The sequence below is a fragment of the Passer domesticus genome, chromosome 4 (assembly GCF_036417665.1).
Source record: "Passer domesticus isolate bPasDom1 chromosome 4, bPasDom1.hap1, whole genome shotgun sequence".
Lineage (NCBI taxonomy): Eukaryota > Metazoa > Chordata > Aves > Passeriformes > Passeridae > Passer > Passer domesticus.
This window is the reverse complement of record NC_087477.1, coordinates 16,384,932-16,410,796: the sequence shown is the minus strand read 5'-3', so window position 1 is coordinate 16,410,796 and position 25,865 is coordinate 16,384,932. Positions and strand designations below refer to the sequence as shown.

The 25,865-nt window shown below is 40.9% G+C and overlaps 3 protein-coding genes and 1 non-coding gene across 14 annotated transcripts in view; 1 reads left to right on the top strand and 3 right to left on the bottom strand.

Moving 5' to 3' along the window:
* The window catches only part of PRSS12 (serine protease 12), a 33,359-nt gene extending 29,949 nt beyond the window's left edge, over nt 1-3,410 (top strand). The window contains exon 13 of the mRNA XM_064416350.1: nt 858-3,410. Within this exon, the coding sequence (XP_064272420.1) occupies nt 858-1,165 (308 nt within the window). The 3' untranslated portion in view covers nt 1,166-3,410. The remainder of the gene's footprint in view (nt 1-857) is intronic.
* Nucleotides 1-6,671, bottom strand: part of METTL14 (methyltransferase 14, N6-adenosine-methyltransferase non-catalytic subunit) — an 81,109-nt gene extending 74,438 nt beyond the window's left edge. For all 6 annotated transcript variants that reach the window (XR_010360626.1, XR_010360627.1, XM_064416360.1 and 3 more), the window contains exons 1-2: nt 6,512-6,671; nt 6,004-6,091 (exon numbers count right to left, since the gene is read on the bottom strand). The gene's annotated coding sequence lies outside the window, so the exon portion shown is untranslated. The remainder of the gene's footprint in view (nt 1-6,003; nt 6,092-6,511) is intronic.
* LOC135300168 (small nucleolar RNA SNORA24) lies at nt 6,242-6,372 on the bottom strand. The gene has a single exon (XR_010362057.1). It is a non-coding gene; the product is annotated as a small nucleolar RNA SNORA24 (small nucleolar RNA).
* Nucleotides 6,672-8,474: 1,803 nt separating the features above from the next.
* The window catches only part of LOC135298600 (bifunctional heparan sulfate N-deacetylase/N-sulfotransferase 3), a 252,631-nt gene continuing 235,240 nt past the window's right edge, over nt 8,475-25,865 (bottom strand). For all 6 annotated transcript variants that reach the window (XM_064416354.1, XM_064416353.1, XM_064416352.1 and 3 more), the window contains 8 exons: nt 21,219-21,401; nt 19,620-19,716; nt 18,656-18,779; nt 15,407-15,581; nt 14,859-15,029; nt 13,746-13,855; nt 13,186-13,288; nt 8,475-11,991 (listed from right to left, as the gene is read on the bottom strand). In XM_064416354.1, the coding sequence (XP_064272424.1) occupies nt 11,872-11,991; nt 13,186-13,288; nt 13,746-13,855; nt 14,859-15,029; nt 15,407-15,581; nt 18,656-18,779; nt 19,620-19,716; nt 21,219-21,401 (1,083 nt within the window). In that variant the 3' untranslated portion in view covers nt 8,475-11,871. The remainder of the gene's footprint in view (nt 11,992-13,185; nt 13,289-13,745; nt 13,856-14,858; nt 15,030-15,406; nt 15,582-18,655; nt 18,780-19,619; nt 19,717-21,218; nt 21,402-25,865) is intronic.

The window sequence follows — 25,865 nt, the reverse complement described above, 5'->3', positions numbered from 1 at the left end:
ACATGCACTAATCTGTGTGTGCAGATGTCAGGGTCACCGCACAACAGTAAATGAGAGAGACACGTAGGGTCGGTATTTTGCTAAAAATAATTGTTAATTCATTGCTAGCTCTGTCTAGCCTTTTTACATAGTTCACTGAAAGTTCTGCAATACTGTTAACTTAGGACATCTATTTCAGGAAACATTAACCACTGCAGTAATTGGCTTCAATTTATGGTAAGAAATTACATCATTGCACTACCTCAGCTGACATTTCACACTTACTATATGAATCATAATTGCTTCACAATTTATAAGATTTTACTCAAAAAAAAGGTAAAGCCAACACTGGCTTTCATTTCCCATGCTTTCAACTGAAAGAGGTGCAAGCTATGGAAAAAAAGTAGAAAGATCCCTTTGAATGCTCTACTTGGAAGCCACCAGAAGATGCAGCACCTGTTCAGGATGAGCTACACTAGATTTGAACTGGTGACATAGAAATAAAGGGTTTCTACTGCTTTACTCTCAGCTGCTCAAGACTCCCCAAAACTGCTTCCACATAGAGGTATTAAAGCATATGCTCTTCTGCAGAAGACACAAAGTGCTTGGAATAAACCAAACTGCAGTCTTGGAAAGATCCAGAGAACACATGCAGAAAAGCGACTTTTTAAAAAAAGCATCTACATTTTACATTTACATTATCTACCATATTTTAGTATTATATTTAATGCAGAGATTTTTTTCAGTATCTTGCTTCCAAAAATTTTATGTAATGACAAAGCAGTGTGAAGACCTGAGAGCAAAAACTGGATTAAATCACATCTATGTTTCCAAGACTGACCATTGTAATGAGACAATAATTTGGATCTCCTTTTTAGGATGGGCTTATTCCAGAACACTGCAACAGGCTGCCATCCCCTTACTTCCCAAGAGGGTGTGTGAAGAGCGCTACAAAAGGAGATTCACAGGAAGAATGCTCTGTGCTGGAAACGTACAGGAACAGAAACGAGTTGACAGCTGTCAAGGAGACAGCGGTGGACCACTGATGTGTGAACGGCCAGGGGAAAGCTGGGTTGTGTACGGTGTGACCTCCTGGGGCTACGGCTGTGGGGTCAAAGATTCCCCAGGTGTCTACACAAAAGTATCATCTTTCGTACCCTGGATTAAAAGTGTGACCAAACTATAAATGCCCATAATGAAAACCAAACTTTGAGGCAGGACAACTTGAACAGCACATGCAGTGCACAGCTGGGGCCCACAGTGGGTGGAAATAGACGTTTTCCTGATTCATGTGTTTTTGTTTTCATTAAACCCAAGCTGTATACATACACTCAAGCCTTCCAGTTAGGGATTACTGTCCTTCCCGTTCCAGAAGTTTAAATATTGCATGAACAAGTTACCATGTATCTAAGGAGAAAAGTGATAGCCAGCTAGAGTAATACTGGAGCAGGACAGCTGGAGACTTTGCCCACAAGACTGTAGCGCCAAGCTATTTATGCTCCAAGCTTCTCTACACTTAATTACCAATCTCAATTAATTTTCAGTCTAGTTTATTTAGTCTATTATTTCCATGATTTTACACTCAGTCCCCTAAATCTGACTCATGTTCCAGTAGCTTCTGAGACCACTCATAGCCTGATTCTTGAGAAGTAATTCTGAGTATGTGTTAAATGCAGGAAGGAAAATAATGGTCAATAATCACATTCCCAGCTAATTGGCTAAATGTCCTCACAGTTTAGTGTGCCTAAAGTACATTCCCAAGTAAAAGAGGCAGTACAGTGACAGTTTCCCCACAAACATCCGGAACAGATGCAAGTACTTCACCTAAGCAGCATTTGTCCTATTTCTGAAATTTGTATTTTTGAGTACATACGGCATTTTGGAGACGATTCGCTTTTTCTATTTACCACTAGCTGTCAGTACAGTGTCAGACTAACAAACATCCCTATCCTTTCATTGCTGGGCTTTGCTCAAGCAGTGCAAAGAACCTCAGTCAACCCTACCAGACGAAGTTATATGTACAATGGAGTAGTTGAGCTCAAACTTGTCTGAAAAGTTCTATAGTCTTAAACTATGTTTTCTATAAAGTAATATTTAAACAACTCTCTCCTGCTTAGTTGCAACACTGGTTCAGACTGATCTCACATGAAAGCTTAGTTTTCAGTGGCTTCTAAAGCACCAACACATCTTGATTTCGTTTAATTACATTTCCAAATACTGTTCTCCATGCTATGAAATCCTTAACAACTTATTAAAAAATGCACTGATAACCAACTTACTGTCCTTTGAGAAAGGGCCACCACACTGAACCTGGAACACAGCAGGTAATCACCGCCTTTGTGTAACACTGAAAGGCATCAGTCCGCAAGTTGCCTGTGAACTGACCCACCGGGGAGGGAGCCACAACAGCTCCGCACTACAATCCCCACGGTCCAAGAGTGCCCCAGGCATCACAGTGACAACCATGCTCAGAAAAACACAACTGAAAACTGTGGGTCATGAAACACTCCAGTGCGACAAGAGTGGCAGATGAGCGTCACCACATAGTGACTGTGCAAACTGCGACCACCAGTGAGTGTTTCCCAGTTTCCTATTCCCCAAACTGGCTATGACTGTGTTGTGTGGTGTTTTGTGAAAACGTGGGGTGCTTGCATTCATGCTGTAAGTGGGCAATTACTCATTTTTGTATTGTTGTGTCTCTCTGGTGTTATAACAAATGTCCAAATGACTCACTTGCATGTGAAGTGGCAATGACATTGCCGAAGCCCATATAATTGAACATTTAGCCCTTAATATCTCCAACCTCAAATTTAAGTTTTCAAGAGTCAGGACTAATTATTGTAACTGGTGCTAAACTAGTACATGAGGTGCTTTAAAACATTTTATTTCTCTGTAATTCCACACTATTTCAAATAGTGTAAAATATTTTAAAACATCATAAATCACTGTACTGTGACCACCTACTGTTAGACCAATGCAAAACACTGTGCTAGTCAACTTCAAAACCATTACATTTTAATTTTTATATAGCCCTTAATTACAAGGGAAGTCAGTCTATCAAAAAGTATCTGCATGTAACATCTGAGTTTTGCTGTACAAGACCCGTTGCGACTTGTGGTGAAGTAGGCAACATAGTGCAATATATGTGTTATATACCGTCCTTTAAGAGCTGCACCGCAGAAATAGGTTACTTTGAGGGGGAACTAAGCCTGCATACTAAGTGTAGTAAACATTTAGATTTAGTACAGTACTTTGTTGTTTTTGCTTTTAATAGAATGCTTTGTTAGATTTTAAAACGTTGCACTACTGCTTCCATGCTGAGCATGCCTTCTCAGTTTCTAACAAAATGAAATTGCCTCCATCTTATGCCATTCTCATTTGTTCAGTGAGCCTGATGGTGTACATGTATACAATAAAAGCTGCCACACTGACTACAGTTTCTGTATGTTAATACTGTGGGTGTACAAGCAGCTGCTGCAGAACATCAGCTGGGCAAACCTCACACAGGCTGTACCCGAGAAAGGGGACTCTTGGAATCATCTTCCTCAAAGCGCATAAATGTAGGGCTGTTTTCTCCAGGAAAGTTTGTCTCATTCCCAGTGCTTTAACTCAGACCAGTTATGTTGTCCTAAGTTAATGCTACACCTTTAAAGCTGTTTAGTAACTGTAGTAACTGTATTAATGGTGGCACAAACCAAGAAAACACTTGGCACTGGTTACCAGATGAAAGACCATCCTCAAGAGACATCTCTCCAGGTTCCCCAGCACCATGAAGACAGAGCCCTCCTGAACTTCCTAAGTTTTTATTTGCCAGAGAATACACAATACAGGAATATCACTGCAATTGTTACACAAAGCCTCCTTAATGTGTATCTTCTCTCAACCCTAAGCAACTCCCCAAAAGAAAAGGGCCAGTCTGCGTGGCATTTACCTACTGAAGATAAGCAAGTAACTGCCCTTGCAGAACAGACGTAGTAATTTCTGTAAGTGCTGAGGTTACTAGAGGCCCAGTGGTTTAGGAGAAAAGGGAGCTCACAGTACACACGGCTGGCTACCAGGCTTGGCAGCCACCACCTCGGAATGCAGAGCAGTAAGCCATACGATGGGGCTGTTACAAGAAGAGTAATCCTGCACCACCAGTTAAACAGGTGTGCTGTCACTTGTTACAGCGCCACACGAGAAAACACATTCAACTGTACTTCCGCTTGGGCAGAAAGAGGATATGCTTAAAAAAACTGGAAAGTTTCCTATGATAGCTCCCTAATTTGCCTACCAAACACAAGCACCAGAAGTCATTTCCTCAGATCTAGTCCCTGCTGTAATTAGAGCCCACAGTTCTACTCCATTCATTTCAAGCAGGAATCCTGACCTCAGCTGCTGAACGCTCAGCAGCAATTAAGACCCACGCTGATCATCTCAGTTCTGGCTTCACAGATTCTGTTTCCCAGTCCTTTCAAACCCTCCCTTTCCCTCCAACTTTTCAGTTTCCAACTATTTGCAAAAAATACATTATTATTATTCAAGATATTCCATACGAGATTGTGCCAGCATAACTGGTATTCACTAAGACAGTACATGTAAGTAAAATATCTTGTCTGAGTATGCAATGATTCACTATCTACTGGATCGCTCTCAATTTTCTTACATATGGATCCCTCAGCAACTGCAAAAATCAACTTTATTTAAAGTTGTTGTTTCTGCCCTGCAGCACTTACCTCTGATTCAAGCCATACCACTTCTGGAGTGGTTCCCAGACAATGCATCAGCCTCCTGAAAGCACAGATTCTGCCCAAAAGGTGTGTCCCCAGAACAGGCAGATTTGGCATGTGTAAGTAATCCCGACAAACATGTCTAGGTCTAGTCATAGTTACCAGCAGTTTTTCAAGAAAGGAACCACACTTGCAGCCAGCCATGTCTCTTTATTGACTTATTCATACATTCAAATGCTTTACATTCACAGACACCAAAACTACAGCTGGAGTTCCCACTCCCATTTTCCAGACTTCAAAAACTTACCCACAGCTTCTGCGGCCCAGGGACACTCACTGCAAAAACCTCTCCGACAGTCGGAGAGCAGAGGAGCCGTCCCTGTCGGGGCAGCAGCCACCCAACTACCAAAACCGAACTGTGATAGCTTCAGGCTTAGTGACAGCCCGAGGAGAGGAGCAGCACTTAATGAGATCCTAATTGTATTTGCCTCTATTAAGCAGTCAAGGCTAATTTTAGGCAGAGAAAGCTGGGTTCCAGCCCCTCTCCATCAAGATTAGATAGACTGCAGAAGCTCTCATTAACGCTTCATATTTTAACTTTGTTTAAAAATCGAAGTAAAGACCTAGCCTAAAATTAGCTTTTACTAGCTCTGCTTGACATTCAGAAATATTACTGCTCCCAAAAGGCATCAATTCCAGATGATTAAACACATCCACCCTACTCTAACTGAAAATTAACAGGTTTAGACAGCTACTCCTAGAATCCACACGTGGAATTTAGCCCCATCTTCTTTCAAGAGGGTTTTTCCCCTGTAAAAACAAGTTTGAGGCAGTTTAATATTGCTACAGGAAACACAAACTGCAATCATCACCAAACAGCAGGATGCTTTCCCAGAAGTTGTAAAGCTGCTCTGAAACAAAGCTGTTGGTATTAACTTCCAATATGCCTTGTTCCTACAGCTGCAGTTTTCTCTTAGTACTCACATGCTTATAAAAAAAGACACTCCTCTTACCCAGGATATCCCTGACAAATCTGTGCACTTAGATGCTTCTAGCTTGGCAGGCAAAGTACTGGCAGTGTGTTTTCTATGCTAAGGATAGAGGATTATGTTTTCTAATGTCTCTACATTCAACCCCAATTCCTTCTGGTCACATTAATGTACTTGACTACACTTTTCTGTCCAGAAAACACATAAAAATGAAGCATGCCTTAAAATAAAACACCATGATACCTTGATTTCAAAGTACAAGTCACAGCAGAGTAGTCGTTAAACATAAATTATCAAATCGGTATTATTCCTGCTCCAAATCTCACCTCCGAAGAGCTTATTAGGCACAGCCAAATACTTTTTGGGAAGAGAATCTTTAACAGCTACGTCTCCATCCTTTCAGCTTCTGTGCGCCTGAGGAATTAAAAAAGAAGAAAAAAAGTTTTTTTTTAAACTGGGCTGTAATAGTTTACTGGAAGGGAAAAAAGGGGAGAAACCTGAAAAACCAAACAACAAAAATACAGCCAAAAAAAGGGGGAGACGGCTAACCCCACAGTATAATCGGTTTGTTACTTGCCACAGTCAACGACTCCTACCCACGAGAGGGTAAAAGTTTTGCCAATTAGCAAGGCCCTGCTCTTCCATGTCTAGGAAGGGAGTGAGCCACAGACGGCAGCTCCCATGGAGTCATGGATCTCTGCTTCCCCCACCACCCCCCTGGCCGCCACGTGGCGGCCGCCATTTTCCCTCCCAACCTCATGTGGGCCCCGGCCCCGCGCGGCCAGCTCCCCCCCGTCCTCCCTGTTACGCAGCCCACGGCTCCATGGAGCCTACCTTCTATCTGTTACGCCCCGCTCCTTTGCCGCCGTGGAGGAGAAGGCGCCCGATCCGCGAGCAGCGCCGCCGCCCCTTCGCCTTCTCCCTTCACCCTTCCCCTCCGCTTCCCGCGGCCGCCGCTCTCCCCTCAGCGCCAACGGCCGCGCCGCGCGCCCCCCGCTCCCCCCTCAGCGCCAACGGCCGCGCCGCGCGCCCGCCCACGCGGAGCCCCAGCAGCACGCGCCCCAGCCTCACGCGCCGCCGGCGGGAACTGGGCGCCGCCGGGACCCCGCGCTGGGGGCGGGGCTTCCGCCGCACGCAGCGCACGCGCACTGAGGTGGAGCGCCCGGGGAGGGCGCGCAGGGAAATGGGATCGGTCCCTGCCGCCTTTTGATTCCCGCTCCTCCCCCAAGGGACCGAGCGGCAGCCCCGGGGGTGAACGGGCTAAGGCATTGTCCAAAACAAAGCAGAGGCCTGCAGCAGGTTGAGGCAGCGATGCTGCTTTGACTGTGGAGATAAACGTGTGTGTCTGCTTGGTCCAGTCATAAGGTGGCCTTAAATGCTACAATGACACTGCTGGCTACTGAAAACCATGGACTAAAATAAAATCAGAGGTCGTGAAAGATTGCTAGAAAAATGAAGCCATCCGTCTAGGTGAACACAGATTATTTTCCTTTTCCAGTCCACGTAAGCATCTGCACACTGGCCAAATGTCCACAATTTGGTGTTAGAACAGGATAGAACAGAACAGAACATTCCAGTTGGGAGGCACCTACAAGGATCATCAGTCCAAATGCCAACCACCTCAGGGCCGACCAGAAGTTAAAGCCTGTTGCAAAGGCATTTTCCAAATGAGTTTTAAACACCGACAGGCCTGGAGCATCAACTTCCTCTCCAGGGAGCCTGTTCCAGTGTCTGAACACCTTCTCATAAAGAAATGCTTGCTAATGTCAAGTCTAAACCTCCCCTAATTACTGCAACTTTCACACCACAGCAGCTTACTCAGCTAGTATTAGTCATCCTCAGTCCAGGGAAGCCTCAAGCTCAGTGTATGTTTGTCAGATGATCACCCTTACTTGGTCTGAGTTCCTCCTCCACTCAGGTTTCCCTTGCCCTTTCTTTCAGCTGCTGATCACTTTCCTGCTCCTGGGATCTGCTGACTGTTGTGCTTTCTCCATCCATGTCGTCAGGAGAGACAAAAAAACAAAAAAAAGTGTCTTTTGCCTTTGAGCTCTAGGAATTGGTGGACTGAAGAACTGAAAAGAAACATTATATTAAAGTAGATACATCAAAGACAGAGGCCAAAAAGCTCTTATTATTTATAGCACGGATCTTTCCCCTTTTCTTATTACCTGTTAGTAGTTTACTGGTTTTTTAAGAGCTTACAGAGATGGGTATTATACAGGAAGCTTAGATTTCTTAATTTAAAGTTGCATCATTTCTCTTTAATGAATGCAATATTTTGCTAACGTAGGTTTCCTATCTCTCACACTCCTAAGCAGCTTTTACCCAGCTAGATAAGTACAATTTTGTATTCTGTTCTGTTGAATTTGTTGATAACAGTGAATTTTCCTTTGGACATTCATACCAGCTTCAGAGGTTTCTCCAAAGAAAGCTTTTCTCATGTCTGTGTAGGCTGATGCATTGGCACAACTATTGAATCCCCAAGGCAAATGATTTGAATAAATTTTCCTTGTTATCTGAAAAATAGCAAACTCTGGAGATGTTTCTCCAGCGCATTAGCAAGTGCTGGCACAAGAAATAAAAGTAAGCAGGAAGCAAAAGCAGTAAAACAAGCAGATGCATAAAGCAGCAATATTCACTCACAGCAAGAGGAAGCAGTATTTTTCATTTCTGAAAACATTTCATGCTGCTCCTGTGCTGCTGGACTGTGTTAGAGCTCAGCATCAAGCTGCAATGGCTGCTAACCAAACTGGAAAAGGACAACTTTGTGAACATCAAAGTCACTTCCACACAGCACTACATTTTCTTATCAGAGTTTATTGTTGCACTTCAAATACCATGCCACTATCAGAATATCTATTTTTTATTAAAAAAAAAACTCTGAGAAAAATGTTTCCAGCAATTTTCATTCAATGTGAATGACAAGAGTATTACATCTATAAACATTGAAATATCTATTTAATTTCTTCCTGAGGAAGTTTCACATTTTTAAGCAATGAAAAAGGATATTCTGTACAAGATAGTCTGCAAATCATCCAAACTGATTCTTTCTCAGGAATGTTAGCTCAAATAATTAGGTGATTTCTGATCAGTCTCCGTGTTTACACCCCCAAATGGTCATTATCTGCTCAGAACCACACGTGGTTTTTTAATGGCACTGATGTCCACGTAAAGCAGATTTCAGAATCACGTTTATGAAAATGAAGATGAAACTCACAAAATCGAGCAGTTGTTAGAGAAATCGCTTGTGCAGTCACCTGCCAGGGGAACAGGAACCACGGCTGTGTTAGCAGCCACAACAAAACATCTGACTTGGACTAGCAAACAGATTTGTTGTAACAAACCTGGTTTTTTAAGAGTATTAATACTGACAGTGTACTTCTGGAAATCAAACCCTGATTGCAGGTGAGCTGTGAACAGAAGAGGTCACACTTTGTCAGGTAACTCGTGTGCTATGACCTGGTTACTCAGCTGTACTCACACCCAGCTGCTGTCTGCATGCTGTGCTCAGCCTCCTCCTCCTTCACCAAGCTGGCTGCATGTTAAAAGTGCTTTTTAAAGGCTCCTGTTCAATGTAAGAACACATTTCAATAGAACAGTTCTGGAATAAAACCCCCCATGGCTTCATACATCCTTTTACAAACAACTAATGATCCAGCCGAGGCCGTGCATGTGGAGGATTTATTGTCCCAGTGCCTCATGGTGACCCCAGATGGGCTGTAAAATTCCCCAGGGGACAATGTGACCAATGTCACCACTCTGTCCTTGACTGCCCACTCATTCTCAATCTGTCAGGGCCTTGCTTTCCCAGGGCAAGAAGACAGAGAGGGAATTCTTTGAAACAAAGAATGAACTGGGAATGATGCTGAAGGCCATTCCTCCTGCATGTAGGAGGCACTCAGTCTGTGTTCTCACACTGAAAACACCAGGCACTTGACAGTGCCCAAGGTTTTTCCCATTTTCCTCTATTTTATAACACTGTTTCACTGAAGAACATGGAGAACTGAGGCAGCAATGCACAGCAGGGGCTTTGTGCAATCCCTGCATTTTTAAAACATTTGAATGATGTTACACCAGGTTGCATCAAGAGTAAAATCAATCATGACAGGATGAAAACCCCAGATATTTTCTCCAGTTATTCAATTTAACTGTAACAAATCTATATGGATGCTTGCAGGAAGCATGAGCAGTCTGTAGCATGCAGAGTATTTGCTTTTACAGGTGTTCAGAATCCAGAGTGTTTCTTTTATCAAATAAGTACTTTAAGACAAGTCAGCTTTTGAGACAAATCCATATGACTGAATATTTAAAGTGAAATGAAATTCTCATTCTAATAAATAATAGAAATGTTCATCTTGAAAAAATGTATACTGTAGTAGGTCCTCATCCTTAATCATGCATATTCCCTTAGCAAAAATGTGCTGCGTAAAGAATATTGTTATATACAGCAAATCTGTCTAGATTTTTTTCTTTACAGGCCTATCAAAACCACGTATTACATAGACAAAATCAATAAATAATAAAGATTACCAGTTAGAGGTACAGTAAGGATCTCAATATCTGTTTTCTATTTAGGGAATATCAGACTGGTTTCCATTCCGTTACCTTCAAAGTTAAATTGCATGATTACATAAATGTTGTAAACCAGCACTGAGACACAGGAAGTTTTTCCACCATCTGATGCATGTTTTTAAATATTCACCCTGAAACAAATGATGAAAACATTACAGAGCTCCTGTATAAAGCCTTGCATTTAGTACTGTGGTTCTTTTTTATTTTCACCAACCCTTCATGCCTTTAGAAACACTCAGAGCCAAAGTTCTGTGAGGAGCATTAAGGCCACACTTAGCTTAAGTTTCCAATGATCTTCCTCAACTGCTAAGCTCTATTGATTAGACTTTATCTCACATCTAAACTGATGCATTGAAAGATGCATTAATGACAACTATCACAAATATCTGCCTGCAAGGGCAGTGTTTGTGTTTTCCCATGATTTGAGTGTAATTTTCTACCATGACTACACACCGTGTTTATTTTTGTCCCCTCTATTAGATACAACCTCTAAAGGTTATATCAAGCATGTTTAATGTGTCTGGGAACAGAACTGGTATTTTCATCTGGAAATCTGGTAATTTTTGCAGCTGATGTCATCTGAAGGTTGCAGAAAGATGCTACAATTTTTATGAGGTTGAGGAGGAAAAAACATACATTAAAGACAAATAAATTAAGGAAAAAATAGTGGTGCAAATTAAGGCAATAAAAGTAAGGATCTGTTGCTGCTTTTTAGGAGTTTTTAGTCCATTTCAGTGGAGTCACTGCTGACTCAGAGCAATGTAAGCCTGGAGTGCAGTGTTTGGGGCTGGCCGCTCACAGAACAGGGGTGAAAGCCTCTTCCTTGCACTGCTCCAGTTTGGGTCACAACTGCTTAAGTCTAATACTGCAACTTGTGTGTTTCACATATCCAATCGAATTTCTGCTCAGATAACACATCTCAGTCACTACAGAATCAGACACATTAACTCCAGGCAAAGGCCCTTCCTGCACTGTGAGGGTTTGTTGTTACCAGATATAATCAGGTTCTGTTTTGGCTTGTTTGTGATTTTCTTTCTACACCTGTGGATTGCAGATGTTGCTGGGTGCATTTGTTGCCATGCAGATCTAAATGATACGGGATAACTGTACTGCTCCCCAGTGTTTGCACACACTTTGGGCATTAGCAAGCTGATTCCAAAGGCAGAAGTACTCTGGGCATTTTATGCTACATTTCATTATCTTATCCTATGCAACACAATAATTGAATCCTAAGAAAAACTGCCAGTGGTCCAACAAAGGGCTACAAAACCTACATGAGACACAATACTTTAAAACTGATATATAAAAATGGGAATATTTACCGTGAAATTGGACAGGTCATGTATCTCTGACGCTTATACCAGTTGTAAATAACTTCCACATATGTGCACAGTAGTCCACAAGTCCACAGGCCCAGAAATGTTTATGATGAAGATTTGGCCCACCAGAGCTCTAAGGAACACACGTATTTTTACAATCCACATGCCAGCACATGGAAATAATTTCTATCCTTTACACTTTTTTGAAGAGGTATATTTTACAAGACCTTCTGGTAGCTGCAGGAAAGTTCAGGTATGAAAACTGAAGTGTGGAAGGAGATTTCAAAAAGCTCTTTTCCAATGCTATCTCACTTTCTGTAGCTCCTGTCTCAGCCACGATGGCAGGGGTTGTCCCAGTTTGTGGAGGAGTTTTGACAGTTCCACATTGTGATCTCTGTAGTAGCTCGACAGAAAGGCCCTGCACTGAGGGATACAAAAGGAGAAGTTTTTATTTAATAAAATGCTGTACTGCAGATGCTGTGAATTTGAGGTTTCAAAGCTGGTTTGAAACCAGCTTTCAGGTTTCAAAGCTGGTTTGACCTGTTTGAAAACTTTACTTCCTTTAAGCAATTATATTGTTTTGTGCTATCTACTGCATGCAAGGAGCTGTAATCTGAAAGGTTGATTTCAAGGGAAACAGAGGTTGTCCAAAATGAACACCAAAGTCAAAGCAGAATTTCATTCTACTCTTAGTCTTGTACATTCAGAATCGTACTGAAGGTATGGAGATACTTTTTACTGCAGTGTGATTGAAATGACAGCTCCTAAAATATCTTTGTATGTAGACACCTCAATTTTCAGAATCGTTTAGAGACGAAAAAGACAAAAGTTTGCACAAATACAGTCTTATCTCTGAACAAAATCCTTCTCCCCCAATGGTTTGGTATTGGTATGACTCTACCGATGTGAAGTTATTTATAATTTAAGTACTGTGAGGAGAAAATCCCTGGTACATTAATTCTTACTGCTGTTCAAACTCTAAGTTCTTATTTGCATTTTAGCCAGGCTAAATGAAATGGCAATGCAAGACAGAATCAACGTGGAAGTAGCAGCTAGAACAGGAGACTGAACTGCCCTTGGGTACAGGCTGCAGCATTTGATCCGACTGAAATTTCCCCATTCGAGCATTGTCTGGGGAAGGTGTTTTTAAAATTCATAGAAACAGAACCTAACCTCTCTTAAAACTGGGTTATAGGAGTGCCTGAATTACCTGTCAAACACAGTCTAACTACTCTCAAAGACAAGGGACCACACAAATACACCTATCTGATGATGACTGAGAAGAAACCTGCATTGTGGAACTTCTGCTGCTTGAGTCCATAAGGTAAAAGGGACAGGACTTCAGGAGCAGCACATTTAGTTTCCTAAAGTTTTAGAATTTGTGGGGGTTTTCATTGCTGTTGTTTTTTAATTACTTAATCTTCACATTTGAAATAAAGAACTGAACCTCCATGCAGCCTACAGCCATCTTAAACATTTCCTAGTAGGGAAAGGTAGCCAAATAAGTAACTCTTACTTAATTTTGTCTTCTCTCCCTTCTCATGATTTTGCTTATGTCATGTCCTGTATGTGTCAACTGAAGTCCTGTACTGAATGCCAATGAACAGCATGCTTTACCTCAGAATCCATTGGAGGGTATTTCCTGCCTTTGCTCTTTCCAAGACACTTGGTTTTGCCTTCTTCCAAGAGCTGACACCAGAATCCTTTATGAGAATCAAACCTGAAACAAATATCGTGCGGTGTAAAATTTGTGTGTAACCAAATCTAGGAGTCAGAATCCAAAGGAGTGGATGTTACATTCCTGACTGATATAACTGAATCTGTTTTTCAGCTAATGCCAAAAATAAAGAGAAATTATTCTATTTGCTTTTTGTTTCTGCATATCAGCATTCCACGTTCCACTTATGGAAGTAAAATTCATTTTGATAGATTTAAAATTCATATGCAATTCTCACAAAGCAGCACTGTGCCTGTCAGAGCTCTACTCCTGTAACAGCCAAGTGGCTCAGGGAATGATGCACAGAAAATTTAACCCTGAATTGTGTTCTGAACAATCACCCTACCGACAGCTCAAAAAACTATGAAGGGCTTTATTCTGCAGTGAGCTGACTTACAGGCTAGCTACAGGTATTTTAGGAATGCACGAACATGTGACAATGATGAACTGATTAACTCACGTTAGGGCTTCAGAGTAATTATAATGAGGAGAGACTCCCAGAAACTTCTGTACTTCATCCATGACAGTAGATGGGTCAGTTCTCAGCTGCTGTCCATCAATAATCAGCAACTACAACAGAGAAAATAAATGGAGGTTTAATTTGAAATTCATTATTTCAGGCTTGCAGCTGGAACTTCCACCTCTGTAAAACTCCTTCATCATATGGAGAGTACTGCCCCAGGAAACAATTATGGGCCCAGTCTTAATTGTCATCATCATTAATGACCTGGGAGCAGGGTAAATAGCATTTTAATTAAATCTAAAATTATATTGCATTGGAAGCTGTTATGGCAACAGAGAAATAGCAGTGAAGGAACTAGCAAGATAAGAAATACTGTCAGGAAATTGAGAGACTGGCCAAGCCAAGAAAAAATTTTATTAATGGCTACTACTTTTCCAGATAAAACATAAGGCCATCAGGGCTGATTCTTCACTATCACTGTGGGACATAAAATCTGGCAAAAATCTGTATAACAATGCATATTATTCGATATTCACGGGTTACTTGTGGAGAAAAGCTAATGAAAACATAATGAGGAGAATTTCATTCAAGAGTCAGGATATTACAGTGTTGTGCATCTCATGAAGAGATATACAAGGCTGGCTGAAAGGAGAGTATGTGGGGAATAACAGAGCTAGATGCATTGGAACTTCCTTGGCACACTCCAGGGAAACAGAAGGTGCAGACTCCAGCCAACTTGTCTCAGCTACAAGAGCCCTGGATAAACAGAAGGTTGGGATTGCAGCCAATCTCCCTCTAACTGTTGGGTGGGGAGCGGTGCCAGACATGCTGCCAATGTCACAAAATTCCATTCCAGAAATAAATCCCCAAGGAGATACCAATCATGTGATAGTGTCTGCCTGGTCTGCTGTTACCACATGACATTCAAGGCTTAGGATGTGCATTTTTGAAGCTTGACCTTTCACGGGGCCAGAAGGAGGGTAATGATTTGTAGGATTATCCCCAAGATCAGCAGTCAGTAGGCAAGACTTTTACAAAGGTAAACTTTAAGGACAGTATATATATACATATATATCTATAGGATGAGGATGTCAAGAGTCTCTTGTTCACCTGGTAAGGTGGGAAGTAAGTGAGCCATCTTTCAATGTGGGTAGCATACCATCCAGGTGCCAAGCATCTCTTCTGGAGAGCTCTGAGCTCAGAGGGGGCTCGAGGGCCAGCTGTGATCACCTGATAGAAGCTGAATTTCAGAGCTGCGGGGTCATCGTGGGATCGCTGATGCTGAAAAAGAAGTGACATTGCTGGAACTTTACAGACCACAAACTGGCAAAACTGGCAAAACTGGCTGCTCTTACTGACAAAAATTTCTTAGCCTAGCCTGTATTTTGAGCATTAACTACATAACTGTGTCTGCATACCAATTTCTGTAGGTGCTGATTACATTAATTAATTAAGTAATCATTTTTACATGCTTGCATCATAGATAACTTGAAAAAGTGGTTACTGGTATTTTAACCCTTAAAATATGACAGATATCTCAGCCCATGGGTGATCAGAGATGGTCACTGACTACAGGGATATATCCTGAGAGGACATACAGAGAGGATTCAGGGTGGAAGCCTGGCCTGGTGCCTGCCCATGCTCCCCCAGGTGCATACCTGGTACCAGGAGTACGCACGGTCGGACGGGTCGATGAGGATGGTGATGATTTTGGCCTTGGGGATAAGGGAAGCAGCTCTCTTGGGAGCTTCCTCAGAATGAAAATAGTTGGCACTTTTCTCAAAGAGGAAGTCAGTGGTGACATTAGAAGGAGTTGGAAAGAAATCCATGTACCTGGGAAAGCAACATCATCCTCAGAACTACTTAAAAATCACACAAAGGTTGATACATCTGTTAAGCATACTTTATTCTAGAGCACTCAATTAAAATAAAAATCTAAGTGCAAAAAAAAGAAAGCAAACCAAAGCTGACATTGTATCTTTGATAATATTTTACTTGGTACTAGCTTGCTTCTCACTACATGTAACTAGACATTGCAGCTATTTTTTTTTTAAACTGGATAAAAATGTTACAGTATTTATGTATTTTAAAATTTGTGAGTTCTCACTTTTCAGTCAGAACAAACTGCTGAAGTCTAAAGTAGAAATTGAGTTTTCCAAATCTGGCCTTTTGCTGACACCAACTGAAGTGCAATACTGTAAGAAAAAGCTACTTAGTATCAATCAGGATTGCTTTCACTGAGAAGAGGCTGTTGATATGGGAAGATGCACTGAAACAATTCCCCACAGCTTCATCAGGTAAAAGGCTCCTGAGCAGTGACAGAATTCACTTTTTTTCTGTGAGTCACATTTTAGGGGAAAATTGTGTTTTAAGGTTTTTTGTGAGCTTTCCTCATCCATTATGAAGCTGTAAGTAAATTCCTGCAATTCTTTTGTCATCTAAGGACTTCTCTATCCCTGGCCCTCAGAACACTTCTTGTTATTGCTGGGGAAAACAATAAATAGGAGATTTTGTCCCTCTTGACTTTTCAGTTAACCTGTATGGAGAAAATAAATGTTATTTAAACAGCCTCTTCTGAAGACCATGCTTAAGGACCGAGATTTCTGCCAGTGCTTAGACTTTGCTCTGTTCATACAAATGAGCTACTTCCAATACAAATGATGTGCTCTTGTTGGCTCTGAAACTGTAACCACTGAAGTCAATGGACTTTTATTTTCCAGAAGCTGAGCAGGCTTTACAGAAACTTGTCCAAGAAATCTGTAACAAAGCTTACATAAAGAAATGCAGGACTGGTCTGTTTAGACTTCTGCATTTCAACAACAGCAAGATCAGTTCTTATCTTACTCTTCTGCCATGTCTGTTGGAAGCCTACAATTTACACCTACACTGCTTTCAAATAAAAACAGCAATACTGAGGTTCTGAGGGCTGTAAGAACCCTCTTCTGCTTCTGTAGTTGGCCCTGCTCTAAATCCAACCTCGGACAAAGACTAAGAGTCAGCTCAGGGATAAAGCCCTATCTCCACAACTGTAAACAAAATTGAACTGATTGCTATTTGTGATTCTTGCAGGAATCCCAGCCAATTAATGGACTAATAAGGAGAGCCCTTGTATCTAATTACAAAGTGGCAAGCTCATTACAAGCCAGCATTAAAACACCCTATCAGACTAGGTGGTCTGAGAGATCTGCCTGGCAGACAGAATGCACATCTAAGAATTAGGCAACTACACCAACAGGTAGTTCTGAGGATCTGAGACTTAACTGAGGGAACCTGGCAGGGGTGGTAAGGTGCCACTGTCATATTTTCTGTAAAATCTCTTCGCCAGGATTTCTTCTCCTGGGAAGCTGAGAAACGTCAGAAAAGAATGAAAACAATCATTATCTGATTGCTTTGGAATGTGGTCTAGAGATCATCTACCAACAGGTGCATGTTTGATTGGTTCCATGTGAATTGTTTTTACTTAATGACCAATCAAAGCCAGTGTGTCAGACTCTCTGAGTCAGTCACGAGTTTTTATTATTCATTCTTCATATAATTTCTCTATAGTTTAGTATAGCATTCTTTTAATATAATATCATAATATAATAAATCAGCCTTCTGAGAACATGGAGTCAGATCCATCTCTTCTCTGGAGATCCTCACAAAGACCACAGTGGGGCACAGAGTGGGTGCTGTGGTGAGAACCTGTCAAAGGGATGTGCCTGGTTTAGACAGGCTGACCACTGTGAGCTTTACACACCAGTGCCACGTTAAGATGAAGGTAATCTAACGTGTGTGTGGCAGCCAAATTGTACCTGCACCTTAAGGAAGCAGATAAGGCAGGAGGAAAGAGAAACAGCACAGTAGCAACATGAAAAGATTGATTTTGTGGAAGAATGGGCTCGCTGTACTTCGACTGCTCCATGAGCATGGAGCTGCTCTGCCTCGCCTGCATGTCCTCCTCAGCAGCAATTTCCCAGTGCCAGCCATTCCTCAGCACCTCTCCACTGGCACAAGCAGCTGACTCAGCACCTTCCCCGTGAGGACGTGCCACAGCAATTACAACTCTGGGAAAACGAGTGGCGTGCAAACAAATTGGATCTGATGTGGCTGCACTGCGACCACAGAGCAGCGTTCACCCTGTTCATTTCATGGATGAGTACAAAGTCAAAGGCAATAAAAGTATTCTCCCTTAAACTGGGGGCAAAATAAAGAAACAAGACAAGAAATCAATAATCCTTCAGTGCTCTCCCCAGCTGCTGCAGCATGTCACCAGCTGTCATGCTGCAGTGCTTTGCAGTGCACACTTTGGGAAAACAGGAATCAGCAGTGACCTTGTGGGGCAGCTGTGCCTGGTGCCTCCCAGGGAGCCACAGTGAGCGGGGCAGCAGGGACACAGGCTGTCTCAGCACCACTCACTGAGCCACACAGACACATTCTCCTAATTACCTGATCTTTAAAGAACATTTTGAGAGGCTTTCCCTGCCCCCATTTTTTGTTATTTACATTATTGCTACTGCTATATCCTATTTAAAGGAAGAAATGCCCCTTCCTGATAGTATCTTTCTTTTCCTCTTAATAAATAAGATTTCCAGCAGGAACATAATTTTTGTGTCCATACATCCAACTACCAACTGTTACTGTCCCACTTTTAAAGGCATATGTAACAGAAATACATTATTTTGTTACTGCTCTGCACATGTTCATATCTGGATATTTACAAGAAAGCCTCACAAAAGTTTGTCCATTTAAGATATTCTGTAGTAAGATCATTATTCACTTGCATTTATTTCTCATTTCAGAAAGACACTAAAGGCTATTTCTTATTTCACTTTATATATGCACAATTACCATTACCAACAGTAATGTAATTTTTCTATTGTTCACAATATATAAACTTTTATATTTATACTAATAACCCATCTTACCAATCAATCCCCCTGTGGTAGTTATTTCTATTAAAGAACTGTACCTCCTCAAAGGTTTTTGGGCTGGGGGAGTTACTAATGATGGAAGGATGCATGATCAGGAACAAATACAAGGCTGTAGTACCTGCAAATAGGATAAAAGTCCAAGATTTAAAATAAAAATACACACACACACATACATATTTTTGGGGGGATCATAGCTTCAGATGGGACTAAATCAGCTTTATTCCATTTCAGTTCACTGAGGGGGTGTTGATTTATGTAACCTAAGATCCTGCACTTTCTGAACTTTTAGAATTAGGACATTTAAAAACTGTTAATACAGACAACTGGAGTACCAGTGCTAAAATCTGTTTTTCCAACTTAAAATAGTTGTGTTTTAAAAAATAATGATTTATGTATATGAGACTGTCACAAAAACGATTTTAAAATGTTGCATTCAGTAGCTTTTGGGGATTGGTGATGATGAAAGAAATTTTGCAATTTTCTGATTACAGAGAAGAACAATAACCATTGAGTAAATTTATAAGCTAGTGCAATCTTGTAATAAAACTGCCCATTAGAAACTTCTTGACTTTTAAAAAAATGCCAGGAAATAACAATATTCTATAAACAAAACACATGTAAGAATTTGCAATTCAGACTCCAACCCATTTGAAAGATGTCTCTGTCCTGTCCTTTTCCTTCTTCCACTTTGACAAGAGCTAGTCTGTCTTGTTCACCTCTTCATCAAAGTTTACTCATTTTGACAAAGCCCAAAAACCTGACACACACCTGAACCCTGCATTTTCAGTGTGTACTGACTGCTGTTGTAACTTACATGATTAAGCTATATTTGCATGGTATCCAAAAGTAAAATAATGCTGTTGGATGATCAATACCTCTACACACCAGCCTGAGTCAGCAGTGATTAACTGTTTTACTTACACACAGCCTATCTTGTTGGAATAAAAGAAAATCTCACCAGTTTTCTGGGGTCCTACAACCAAGAATTTTGGTAACCGATCACAGGTTTTTTCCTTAGACCAGATGTCTTTGTGCCGTTTGTCATCACAGGGGTTCTAAAACAGAGAAGAAAACTCAGAATTTCATTGGTAATCACATTTGAAAAAGTTCATATATAATTTTTTTATATTTTTTGCCCATGTACAAATATTCTTACCAGAAATTATTATTTTGCCTTACGACTGAAAACCAAGGCATTCCAGAACTATTCCAGTGATTTACAATGGTATTTCTAACGTCACCAGGTCAGAACCTGATTTGCTTAAGAGTCTGGAAATTTTTTTAAGGAGAAACATGTTGAAGAAATATATCCTACACATATATATAGTTTCTCCATTCCTGTAACACCTACCACTCTATATTTGCTGCATTTTAAAACTAAAAGAGTAAGTTGATTATGATTAAGGCTTTCTATTCACAAATACATATTCTGATCTTCCATTTCAAATCATTACCTAATATTAATCTTCAATCTTTGCTGCTTCACAATTGAATTGGTTTAAATTTGTTCTGGAAATGCTACTCACAAACCATTTTTGACACTGTTGTTTGGCAATACTGCACTGAGATGAAGAGACTTATCTTCACATACCCCTCTGAGGTTTAAGAACATATACCTGCATTCAAAGTCACATCACTTATGGACTAAATACACCACATACAGTATGTCTTAGTTGCTGTAACTTAAAAATGTCTTCTCTAAGTAATTATAATTTTTCAAGTAATTTGGCTACAGGCTAATTTCCCTTTTTAAAATGATTCTGTCCTAGCATTATGCAAAATTCTTGACATTTTCCCCTCTAGTTCAATGTTTTATTCAAAACCAGAATGAATTTCAAGATGCATATTTAAGTCCAAAATTTGCAATCTCAGACCCTAAGTTGGCAATTCAATATTCAACGCAGGAAAACATTTTAGTAAGCAAGCTTAAATACATTTTTATGTTTGATTTAGTGAAGTTTGTTCCTTAGAGTATTTCCACCAAGCCACCTTAATAAGATTTTATTTGGGTTAATATTATCACTGTCAGGATGCAGGTATCTACAGCTTCTTGCCAAACTTCTTCCTTGGGCAGCTCCCAGCCTATTGTGAATAACTTCAGATGTATCTCATCTACTTCCACTTCCCTAATTAGGGTATCCATGGTCTTGATGCACTTTTCTCTTTTTGGATGCCCTCTTCTCTTTACAGACTTGGAGAAAAATTTCTTTAACTGCTAGAAGATGCACATAAATCTGCCTGTCAAATGCTTTACTCCTGTTAGTTTCAAAAGGAGAAGTAAAACAACATACACTTGCCTGCCTTTCCCCACATTTTTAAAGGCAAGTAGTGTCACAAATAAAACAAAGATAATTTTAATTACACATCCTAATGCATTTTAATTTCATGGCCTTGTACAAGTGACAGGGACCACAGTCACATCCTGAAGCTTCAGGGGAACCAACTTAAAAATATACTGCTTTTCTCTACAAGAAACTGAAACAATGGATTAAAAAAAAAAAAAGCAACAAAATGAACACCAAGACAATTTTTCTCTGATCCCTTTCTCAGCCTTCACCTGCCAGAGAGGGTCCTTCTGCTCAGGGAATAGCTCAAAATACTTGTGAGCCAGCTGGACGGGGGGAAGGGTTTGCAGTTTCAGGTTTGTCCAGGTGTGCACGAAGTTGGCCAGATTCACAAAGGTGTACAAGCCCAGGCGGTCGTTCCCGTAATTGGACAAGTGTGTCATGAAGATGCTGATCTGTGGGAGACAAAATGAAGAGAACGCCTCGAGTCCTTCATCACTAGATGGCAGTGCAGCCCCAGGTAATGCAAATCTCATTTGCATTTTGCTCTTTGAGCAGCAAGCCTTGGATCACATTCACACAGCCCTTACTACCCTGGCCCCTCACTGAACTGCATCCTTCTGCTCGAGTCAACCCAATGCAAGCAAAGAGGAAAACGCTGGAACAGGTCCCACGAGCTCTGTGAGCTGCAGGATGTGCAATGCTGCCATTGGGCTGGGCAACACTGACAGCACCTTTATGTGCACTTACTTCATAGGATACAGCAAAAACGGTGCCCCACTGCTTTTCTTAAAGAGGAATACAAATGCCATGTTAAAAATATAATTTCTGTTTTCATGGAAGAGTAAAGAAGCCACAGACCAGGGAAGCAGATGAGCACTATTGCTTTGATATGCAAAACAGACCAAAAAAATCTGAAACCTGACTACTTTCAAATAACAGCATGGAATATTCCCAAACAAAAAACACCAAAGTTTTAAGGCTGTTGGTGTGTTACTCTCCCAGTACCTTACTATGAAGGTGACACCCAGATATGCCCTCCCATTCCAGCCCTTGCTCCAACTGCACTTCTGCACTCCCAATGGAAGCAATGCTTCCATGAAGGTTTCTCAAAGGAGGGGCATTTTTGGATACACCTAAACCGAGCTGTGAACAGAGTAGGAATGCACAGACTGCAAGGATGGGCTCTCAGGGACTGAGGAAGGGCTGCAGACAGAACCCCCCGTTTTCTACAGGGCTCCCTTTCCAAGGAAATTTTTTCCTGATGCAACAGTCTGCTCTTACACTGAAATCTGCAAACCCTCACCTCTCCACTGGTGATTTCTTTCTTCAAGTTCTTTTTAAAGTAGAACTCACCCAAGATAAACTCTCCAGACAAATTTCCATTAAAAAATTAGAAACATGACTCTTTTTATAAATAAATCTGCTAATGCCATGAATGAGCAATTTCTATTTAAAGTAAAACTTGAAGTAAGCCACTTCAAAAAAAGAAAAGCTTATCATGGTCACAATGCTGAAATTAGTTCAGGAACTGAAGTTAATCTTTGGCAAAGGAATTCCAGTCCTCAGCTTAAAAAGAAAATAATGAAAAGCTGGTATTTACAGTAAAATCAGAAGATACACTCTGCCAAATCACTAGGAGATGATCTTTCTTTGTGGGTAGGACTGAGATTGAAACCCCCTTCCCTTTAGGCACCAGATGTGTAACCTTTTCATGTTTCCTTTTTCATTTCAGCTCTCAAAGCAGGAAGAGAGCAGCCACAGGACTACGTTGTTCTCAGTAAAGTCACAATCAGCAGGTTTCCATAAAAAAAGGTTAACCTGCTTTCCTGACAGCCCCTTTCTTTCCTCCACGTGGGCTGACCTCTGACATTTTAATGTCAATTCACCTCCTGGCAACTCCTTACCTGCCAACAGCTACTGCACTGCCTTGAAAGAAAAAGTAAGAGAAGTTGAAAAGATTGCTAGTTCAGGGAAAATATAATTATTCTTTCCCTGAAGAGAATATCACTGTAATTTCAAGAATGTCAGTACAGGCTGAGAAATTGACTGGACATATCATCATAAATAATTTCCAGCATATAAAACTGTGTCAGTGAAGGGGGAAAATTACCAGAGACCTAAGCTCCCATTTTAGTTATATTTTTTAAGTCAAATACTTCATGGTTAATTATTTACAGCACAAAGATGATCAAATGCTGGTTGAAAACTTAAATGGCCAAATCTTGTGAAGAAATCCATACTTAGCCAAGCTGGTACATGATCTAATACATGCTTTTGCATTTTAGAAAAAGACTCTTCTAGATGGCATCATAAATATCACAGATCAGCTGAGAGGGATGGTGGATCACTCCCCACTTCCCTGTGCAGAAGGATGAGAACACACAGCAATGCCCACCTGCCATTTCACACCAGGACAAAACATCATGATTATTTTTTCCCTTCCACACTGGGTTTATGATGCTATAATTTGCTCTATCATACCACGTCCTGAGTCATTCAAACCAGTTCTAATTAACAAGAATCATTATTCTTTTTCTGCAACTAATAGCATGCTATGCTTCTAAAGATTTACTCTCTTGGAACCACCATCCTTTTAGGATTCCTTTAGGAGCTCTAAAAAGAATCCTTTGTGGCCATGTCCCAAGGCTAGACCTAGTAAATAACACTATTTGTTTAATAATCTTCCACCTCTGGAAAATGCTGTAAAATACAAACAGAACTTCATATATTTCTTTATTCCTCCTTCAATAGGGAAGCAGCTGTGAATAGATTTATATTTACTCTAACAAGCATTTTAACCTCCCTTTCAGATAAAAAAAGCTATTTGATTTTATTATTTCCAGCACTCTTCTCAAATAATTTCTTTCAGGCATCTCAGCATTTTCTTTATTTCAGTGCAGAAGGATCACCCTTTTTTAGCTGTTCCTCATAAACAAACCATCATTTTGGTTGCACTTCAATGCACACTCTCCACGGGATTTAATATCCTTCACAAGGGAACTGAAATGGAATGCAGACAGTTTTTAAAATGATGGTTTGGGACTAAATCTGGCCTCTGGGCAGCAGCTCCTTTCCTACTCACAGTGTGTACAATGTAACACATTTTCACATCAGAGCTGCACATCAGAGCTGCAAAGGTGCTCTCCTGTGCTCTGCCTTCTCCTTCCAGCTTCTCCTCAGCATTTTCCTGTTCCCCAGAGTGAAAGGGTCTAAGTTCCATTTGCTCTCCTTCCCCAGTCCTGATTTTATTTGGGATCCTGACTGGTACTGCAGAAATGTAGGGAAATGAGAGCAAGCAGTCAGGAGAAAGAGCTTTTAACTTTTGGACTGCTCATTCTATACAGTGTATTTCCTTACTACAACATTTCCCAGTTAGAGGCAATAGCTTTTAGGTCAACACACCAGAGCTGAGACCGAGAAGGAGCTGCTGCTATTAAATCATGTCTCAGGAAAAGATGAACCAGCATTATCTAATTTATGTATCAAGAGCAGAGAGATGTCTGACAAACAACTTACACAGAAAGAAACAATGCAGCAACTTACCCAGCTTCTAGTACTGGATGTTAACTGGCTGGGTATTTTAGAAAATACTGATCACAACAAAGTCATGATTGTTAGGATGCTACACCTATTGAAATTACACAAGGACACTACTCAAACCAAGCTTCTGGAGTCCTGGTAGCAGCTGCTGTTTCCTGACACGACAGAGGTGCCTGCCTCCCCAAGGAATGATATTACCACTCCCAAGAGTGACTAGCCCTTCCTAGGACTCCTGGCTTCTTCCCCTGGAGTCAAGGGGTCTCTCTTAAGCTGCCAGGATCAGACCCCAGCGCAGAGAGAAGACTCTTTTTTCAGACATCAACTGCAGCAGCAAGGGAAGTGGAGGGAAGCCTGAGACTTGCAGGACACCGATGATCTTTAAGAGTTTAATTATTTTGGCATTTCGAATCTAGAACTAGAAGAGCTGCTATAAGAAAAAAACAGATAATGAACACTTATTACATACTGGGAACTTATTTTATTTACCATATATAGATCTGTTGCAGGCAATTCCAGCTTGAATAAATTCCTACTAATAAACCAGTCATCAAGGTACTTCAGTCACAGGCACTATGTCACCCTCCCATCTGTGCAACAACATTACAAGGTAGCATTGAGGCCTCCCAACTCAACGTAGTTATGCACAACCCTTCAAATTGAAGTTAAATTATGATTGACAATTAATTCTGCAGTCTCAGCTAGGCACTCGCAGCAGACGCATTACCACTTTGGAATATTGCTGGTATTTTAGTTACTGAGCACATGTTTACAGGCCATGAGAGTACATCCAACTCTCAGAACACCTATATTCCAATTAATTTGGCATTCTACACACTGTTTGCAGTTCTGCTATTGTTTCCAAGTTATTCTGAACAGTTTTGTTTCAGCTATTCAGAGACTCAGTAACAGCAGGTTTTGCTCCATTAGACTGCCAAAGGGATGGAATAACAAATCAGAGCAGGACCTACATTGAATAAGTATTTTTAAGAGCTGAAAGACAGTTCTTTCTGACCTGGATGCTTACAGAAAAGCTGTGTTCAATTCCACCACAGAGATTCCAGCTTACAACTTCCTTTTTTAGCCCTGAGGTTATCCTGCTGCTTTCACAGCTGCCATGGACCTGTCCACTCACAGACTGCCAACGAGTGGAATACCATTTACATAGTGGTCTCTCCACCATAAATATGATGGAGCCAAGGAGGGGTTACGAGTTCAAACAAAATAATGTATTTGATGTAGTTCTGAATTGTTGATCTGACAGTCAGGAACCTCAAGTTTATTTTCTGCTTCTGCTCATTTCCCTTCTGACTCAGTGATGGTAGTACTGTTCAAAAGACTTGCTTCACTCGAAACCACTGGCACAAAGCTTTCCATTC